Here is a 7,569-nt window from a genome sequence, read left to right on the forward strand (position 1 = left end):
CCCCCCCCTCCCTCCTCCCCCTCATGCCCGGGCTCCTGCCCTCCTTTGCGCCCCTCCCTTCCCTTCGGCCGCCGTTCTCCCTTCTCACCTTCCGGCCGCGCTCGCCTTGCCGCATATGCTGCAGCTCTATGGCCAGGGCGTCATTTCGGTCCACGAGGATGTGGCCAACTCGCCGCTTCCGCCCACCTGGGGCGACAACTCCTCGGGCGCCACGGCTGCTGCCACCGGCTCCGGGCCCGACTGTCGGAGCCCGTCGCCCACCGGCTCCGGGGCAGGGGCCTCCTCGGCGGATGCCGGGGCGTCGGCCAGCTCGGCCCGCCGGCACCTGTATGTGTCCTTCACGCCGGACCCGAACTCGGTGCGCTTCCAGCGACTGGCCTCGTCCCTGCGTCTGGATCTGGACCAGCGCCGCATCGCGGCCCTCATGCTGGTGGATGCCTTCTTCAAGTTGTCGGAGGCTCGGCGCGAGGCGCGCATCGGCATGGACTTCCTGCTGGAGCCGCCGGCCGGTGCTCGCAACCATCACCAGGCCGGCGGGCCGATGCTGCCGGCGGCCGCCAGCCCCGAGCAGCACGCCGCCGAGGCGACACCTGCCGGCGCCGCTGCCCCGGCCCCGACGACGGCCGAGGCCCCCGGCGCCGCCACCCCTGGGGCCGATGCTGCCCAGCCCCGGCTGCCCATCATCCAGCATGATGTGGAACTTCCCTCGGGGGCCGTGTGGACCATGGACCTTGGGCGCTTCCTTCGCCGGCATGAGCTGGCCCTGGAGTATGTCAAGCTCTATGGCACGGTGTCCAGCTTTGTTCGCCGGTGCCGAAGCACCTCCCTCTCGGACGAGACCATTCGCGAGTTCATGTCGGACGATGTGGCCGCGGTGCACGCGCGCGGCGCGGCCGCGCCTCCCACCACCCCGACCGGCGCTCCGCTGGAGACCTACTTCGAGATCGTCGGCAACGAGCACGACCAGTACATCATTCGCCGGCGCAAGTAGTGGCAGTGTGTCGGCCACGCACGCGCGCGCATCCCATGGCTGGTGTCCCTCCCCCTCCCCCTTTTCTTCAGAAAGCTGTATTCTATTGTCCCCTCTCCCCTCTCCCCCCCCTCCCTCCCTCCCGCCCCCTCTGCACTCTCATATCCTGGGCACCAGTTCCCCGGCGAGGGATGGGAGCTCCCCTTTGGCTCGGCTCTCCTCTCTGCTACCTTCGATCTCCCCCCAGAGGGCGACCGTCCTTGAGGCCTTTTCTTCCCGCCCCCCCCCTGCCCCCCTCTTTCCCCCCTGCTCTCTCCCTCTTCTTCCCTTTCAGTCATTGTTACTTCACCATGTGGCGTGTGGGTGCAAGATACTCCCCCACCCCGCCCCAGCTCCGGAAAAAAAATACACCCCTTCCACACACACACACACACACACATACGCAGAGAGAAGTCCCCCCCCCCCTCCCCCGGCTGTGTCTTCTCTGTCGGGCGAGCGGTGCGGCCAAGGGCGCGAGTCACGTGATGTCCATTTGAAATCTCTCCCGCCCTGAGACAGGGCATCCCCGCCCCGGGCGGATGTCACACGCCGGGGCGGCTTGTTTTTCGGGGGGGTGGGCCGAGGCACGGCCTCGCCCACAACACTTTCGATCTTGGCGCCGGCCGCCTGGCGGCCGCCGTCTCCCCCGGGGACCGGGGCCTGGCCCGCCCGAGCGGGGCCGGCCTTTCACATGCCCACAGCCGGGCAGCTCTCACGGCGCCTCCCGGCCGGCGCGGCGCCTGCCGGGATGGAGACATGTGTCCTCGGGAACAATGGATGCCTGGGCGGGCTCCCCCCCCCCCCCCCCGCCAGGGAGATCTGATCCAGGCGGATTGCCCGGCGCCATGGCCCCCTCCCGACTGGAGGGGCGAGCCGGGCCGGCATGGCGGACAGCACGAAGCCCGCGGCGGCAGGCCGGCGGGGGGGGGGGCTTCTTCGGCGGTCGTCCTCAGGCTCCCGGCCACTGGCCGGGTGCGGGTCACCTCCCCTCCCCAGCCCGGCGCCCCTTCTAGCCTGCCCTGCCCTTTTCGCTTGTCCTCCTCTTTGAGCCGTCTTTTGTGCTGGCATCGCCTCGAGCCCTCGCTTGCTGCGGCCCACTCGCCCCTTCCTGCCGCTCCTCCGCGCCGTCCGTCGTCTCTCGGCCCAGCCCCTTTGCCATCCCAGCCCCCCCCCCCCCCCCCCCGCCTGGAGCCCGGATCGTGCTCCACCAACGATGGCCAGGGAAGCCGGGGCGGAGAGCGTCCTTGGTCCGGGTCTCTTGTTCCCCCCCCCCCCCCCCCCCCCCCCCCCCCCCCCCCCCCCCCCCCCCCCCTCCCCCCCCCCCTCCCCCCCCCCCCCCCCCCCCCCCCCCCCCCCGCCATTCCCCCGCACCGGCTCGCGCCCTCGTGCCGGCCCGAGACACCTGGCATCTAACAACAATACACAATCCCCTTCGTATCCGCGCTGTATGCCTTCTCGCGCCCCCCCCCCCCCTCTGCCTGTGCCCTGCATCCGTGCGCGTACGCCCACTCGAACACACCCCTATCTCGGGTGTGCATTCTCACATGTGTGAATGTATGCATTCACACGTGTCGCGACTTGCCCGGCCCATGCGTTTGGTACTTGTGCCGGCCGTCGCGCTGGCCCGGGCAGGACGGCGCAAGCGCGGCACCCCGGCCCAGCAGCCGGGCTCCGCAAAGAGCGACTTCTCCCCCAGCTCCGAGGACTTCAGCGCCAATGTGTCCGGCGAGCACAGCCCCTTCCCCGGGCCCGGGGAGCATGCTGGCCCAGGTGCAGATCTCTCGACGAAAATCATCAACCAATCGGAGGACTCGGCTCTGGCCGGGGCCGGCCACCCCACCGGCAGGGACACCGACCCCGGCACTGGCAGCAGTCGCAGCCACAGCACCGGCCATTTGAGTGGCCGGTCTAGCAGCGTCAGCAGCAGCAGCAGCAGCGGCGGCGGCATCAGGTCGCCACAGCGCCTGACCAGCGGGCAGGGGCATCCCCACACGCCGGCGCACGGGTACTACCATGCGGAGGACGAGGAGCTGGCCCTGGCCGCGGCACAGCACCAGGCAGCCCGGCGACTGCCGCACGCGGCGAGCATCAGCAGCACCGTGGCCCTGCGGAGCTACGACGGCCGGGACTTCGACCCCGAGGCGGCGGTCGGCATGGGCCCCGGCTCGGGCTCGGACATCCTGCCCGCCGGCGGGGGCTTCCTGAGTGGCGACCTCCTCGGGGCCAATGCCAGCGGCCTGGCCATTGTCATCGACCCGGCCGAGGAGCATCAGCCGGGTGCCGCCGGCCGGCACCTGCCCTACGGCCAGCATGATGGGCTTTCGGCCGATGACGACTGCTCCGAGTACTCGGACTTGCCGCCGATGGATGAGTATTCGGATGACATGCTGACCAGCACCGGCGAGTGCGAGGGCAGCATGAAGCTACGGCCGCCCGAGGGGGGGGCCAGCAGCCCGGCGGCCGGCAGCGGGGATGGCCGCCGGCGGGCCGGGAAACCCGGCCCCGGGGCGGCCCTCGTGTCGCGCAGCCAAAGCGGCACCGGGGCCGGGCTCCCGCGGCCGGTCAGCGGGGAAACCGCCTGGTCGGCCCGGAGCTCCACCTCCTCGATCACCATCGAAATTGACTGCATGCTGGACCCGACGGCCCATCGGGCCGCGGTGGCTGGACTCGAGAGCCAGCTCCAGGACATGCAGCTTCGCCGGGGCGAGTGGTCGCGCTCCAACTCCCGGCAGTTCACGGACCTTGAGATGACCGGCGTGGCGGCCAGCAGCCTGGAGGCTGAGAATGCCGTGGCGGCCCCGGCCGCGGGCATCGCCGCGACCAATGCAGATGCCGCCCTCCAGGAGCCCGCCAGTGGGGGCGGCATCTCCGAAGAGACGGAGACTTTCGCCGCCGACGATGAGTACGACGAGGAGGACCCCTCGGGCGGCCGGCTACACCACCACGGCCACTACTCCTACTACCAGCACCAGCCTCACCACCATCCGGGTGACCAGGAGCATGGTCGGGGCCATCGCCGGCCTTTCTGATGACACCGTGGTGTTTGTTGGTGTTGGTGTTGTTGCCTTCTTTGCTGTGCCCGTCCCCCGGGACTTCGCCGTTTGGCTCGGCCCCATCTCCTCCCGGGCGCCCTTCCCCTCGCGGCCCCTCTCGCGCCCCGGGCTCGCTGTCCTCTGTGCGCATTTTGTACATAGGGGGTCAGCCGGCCGGGGAGAGAGTCCGACACAGAAGGGCGGACCGGGAAGTGTGGGCACCCGCCGATGCAGGGAGGGGGGAACAAAGGAAATACACACTCAAATATAAGGCCACAGCCTTCTGCCAAGGGCCGGCGGGGCGACGAGGACCGGGGATGGAACAGAGCGCGCCCGGGAAGAAAAAGGGCCGATCAGCGCAATAAGGCTAATGGTGAGAAAACCCCGGTAATTAATATTAGCATGGCCATCTGTGGGGTGTTTGCGTGTGTCTCCAAGTGCCACCTCTTTCGGGCACAACCATCTCGGCTTGCGCCTGTTGACACCATCGTCGGGTCGGGCGCAGAGGGGCGCCGGGTTAAGTGAGTTACATGCGTTGGCGTGATCGTCGGATCACGCCCGATCGGCTTTTCTGCGCTTCTCCCAACACCCGGCGCCGGGGAAGGGGGCCAGGAGCGTGGGAGGTGGGGGGCAACGGTGGCGGCGGCGGCGGCGGCTGGGCGAGCATGTTCCTGGACACGGGGCGTACGAATGTCCCTCGCCCCCCCCCCCCCCTCGCCGGAGGAGCACCTCGGTGCGGGAAGCAGGAGGGGTGACACACGCGCGCACGCGCGCCAGCACGCAGACACGAAAATGAGCGGGCTATTTGCGTGTGTAGGTGTGTGCGTATATGCATGTGTGTGTGTGTGTGCGTGTGTATATGCGCGTGCATGCGTGACGCCGGGAGCACTGGTCTCTCGGTCTTGCCTTGTAGCCCGCCGAGTGGAACGGGCAAGCGTCGATGCTGGGGGGGGGGGAGGGCGGATCAGGCGTTCTTGCCAGAGACACAGGAAGAGTGGCCTCGGAGCGTCACCCTCCCTACTGGGGGCGCGGGTCGGTATGCTTGCTCGATCCATGGCGGGCGGGGGTAAAAGATGCACCCTGCGCGCCTCCCTTCGGGCGGCGAGTGTGCGCGCACGTTTCAGCCCCTATTAGCCCCCCCCCCTCGCCCGCCCCTCGAGGGGATGCGACTTTTCGCACAGGCACCAGACCGCCGCCGATCCTGGACACTTGCCTTCGGTGATAGGGGATGGGGGAGTAGAGCGCCCTGTGCTGCGCCCGCGGGCGCCCCGCATTGTCGCCGACCGACTTCACGGTATCCAGCCAGAGTCCCGGGGCCCCTGAGATACGTTGTCAGCCCCCGCGCCCCCTTCTCCCGCGACTCGCGCGCGCGCGCGCGCGAACAAGGAAAGGTGGATGGGAGCAAGGGGGAGAGAGAGAGAGAGTACTAGTGGGAAAGTGCGCGAGAGGGACGGGGAAGAAGAGCGTCGGCGTGTGCCGGGACGCCGTGAATGGCCGCCGTGCTGCCTCCCCCCCCCCCCCCCCCCCCGGTGTCAGGACTGGCAGTGCCCCTCTCCGCGGGAGCTCGGCCCATCGGCCGCCGGCCCGTGCATGCCCGCCGAACGAGACGCTCCTCACACGCCCGCATCCATGCCTGCATGTGGGCATGTGTGTGTGCGCGAGGACGCACGTACACCCGGGCGGCGGATTGGCTGTCACGTCCCGCCTGGCGCCAGGGCGCCGGGCGGTCGTCATTATTGCGCCCCGGCAGTTATCTGGAACCGGCGGCTGCCCCACGCGCGGGGGGCTATGCGCATATGCATGCCCCCTCTTCGCCCCGTCCAACCTCCCCCGCCCTCCCCCTCCGGGTAGTACGGTGGCCGGTGGCCGGGCGGAGGCCGGCACCAGCCTTTGCTGGGGAATTGCCCGCGTGTCGGGTACCGTGCCATTGGACCGCAGCATTGCCCCATCCGCAGGCCCCCGCACGGGGAACGGCCGGTTTGTGGGGGAACGGGGCAGCATGAGTGTCCGGCGCGGGGCCACGACATTCTCCGTCGCGGCCACACCCTCCTGCCCGGGGGCGGCTGGCGGATACTTGTCCCAGCCTCGCAGTGGCGCTGTCCTTTGCCCCCGGGTGCGCGCGCGACCCGACGCCGAGGGTCGGCGCCTCTGGGGGCCTGATAGTTGGGGGGGGGGGCGATTGCGCCGGGTGGGTGTTTTGACCGGCGGGTCTTCGCCTCTCCAGCGCGCCGACCCAGCCGGAGGCCGACCAGCGGTAGTCTCTCCAGACCGGTTGATTGTCCGGGGCAAATCCCCCGCCCCGTGCTCTCCTTCGAGTGCGCAGGCATTCCGGGCGTTGGGCTCTCTCTCGTGCCCTTTGGTCCCCGGTCGACTCTGCGGGGGGACGTCCATGCCTCTGAGTCATCGCGGAAAGGGGAGCGCAGGCCGCGCCTCCCGTGCCTCTCGCCCGGGCCCCTCCGTGGGGGCCCAGGCCCATTCTTGTCGGTGTGCCTTCGCGCGCGGGGAAGTGCGGCCGTCCGTCCGTGCGTGTGTGTGTGTGTATCCCAGTGCGCGCGCTCGCCCACACTCTTGGGCTCTTTACGACATCTCCCCCCCACCGTCGGGACATGTCTCGCCGGCCGGGCCCGCAAGAGAGTGGGCCAGGCCTCCGGCAGCCGGGCCCCTGACGGAGAGGTGTTCCCCCGGTGGCTGCTGCTCCCCCGGGGCCCCGGCACACCCGCACGTACATACGCACCCCCCCCACCCGCACACCCCCACGCGCCGATTGGCAGATGGTGGGCCGTGCGCGAGGGACCCCTTTTTTTTTTCCTGCCGCGCGGGGGTGTGTACCGCTGGCCTTCTCTTACTTCCATTTCCTCGGGCCTGCGCCTCCACTTCCTCCTGAGTTTGTTCCGGCCGCCCGCGCCCGTGCTCCGGCTCTTTTGCGACTACCGCACGCTTCTGGGCTCCGGTCCGCCGGACAGGCACTGGTTGTCCACCTACTGGATAGGTGTCGGCGCAGGCTCCTCTGCCCCAAAGAGGCCCGGCAGCGGCGAAGACCGGGGGGGGGGGGGGGCTCCCTGCGGTCGATCACGGCGACCCTTCGGGAGCCGCTCACCGCGCACCCCGCCCTGTGGAGCGGGAGGGGCAGGCGGTGGCCCGGCCCGGCGCAGGGTCTCTCGGCGACCTGGACCTTTGCAACCCGCTGCCCCTCCGCTGGTCCCCGGTGGAGGCCAACACGGGGCGCCGGGCGGATGTTTGTCCGGCGAGCGGCCGTTGAGCGGCACCGGGGCCCCAGCCTTCGGGCGCAATTTCCCGAGCCGGAGGAGACCATGCCCCCGGACACCCTTCGGCCCGTGTGGACCCGGGCAGAAGGGGCCAGGGCATGGGCGCTCGGGCGGCGGCCGGTTGGCAGGGTGGCCGGACGGCTGGCCGGGCGAGTGAGGCCCAATGTCGGCGCATCCGCCCGCCCGGCCGGGAACGTGCGCATCCCGCATGCCGGGTTAATAAGGCCCGTGTGTCCGGCTGCCGGGTCTCCCCCCCCTCCCC

At 70.4% G+C, this 7,569-nt stretch overlaps 2 protein-coding genes across 2 annotated transcripts; both read left to right on the forward strand.

Annotated features, from left to right (window-relative positions):
- Positions 1-115: 115 nt before the first annotated feature.
- Positions 116-991, forward strand: H696_01618 (hypothetical protein; the record flags this gene model as incomplete). The annotated part of the gene is made up of 1 exon (XM_009495521.1): positions 116-991. The coding sequence occupies one exon, from the start codon at positions 116-118 to the stop codon at positions 989-991; it is 876 nt and encodes a 291-aa protein (XP_009493796.1).
- Positions 992-2,598: 1,607 nt separating this feature from the next.
- Positions 2,599-4,038, forward strand: H696_01619 (hypothetical protein; the record flags this gene model as incomplete). The annotated part of the gene is made up of 1 exon (XM_009495522.1): positions 2,599-4,038. The coding sequence occupies one exon, from the start codon at positions 2,599-2,601 to the stop codon at positions 4,036-4,038; it is 1,440 nt and encodes a 479-aa protein (XP_009493797.1).
- Positions 4,039-7,569: the final 3,531 nt, after the last annotated feature.

The sequence above is a fragment of the Fonticula alba genome (genome assembly GCF_000388065.1).
Source record: "Fonticula alba strain ATCC 38817 unplaced genomic scaffold supercont2.2, whole genome shotgun sequence".
Taxonomy (NCBI): Eukaryota; order Rotosphaerida; family Fonticulaceae; genus Fonticula; species Fonticula alba.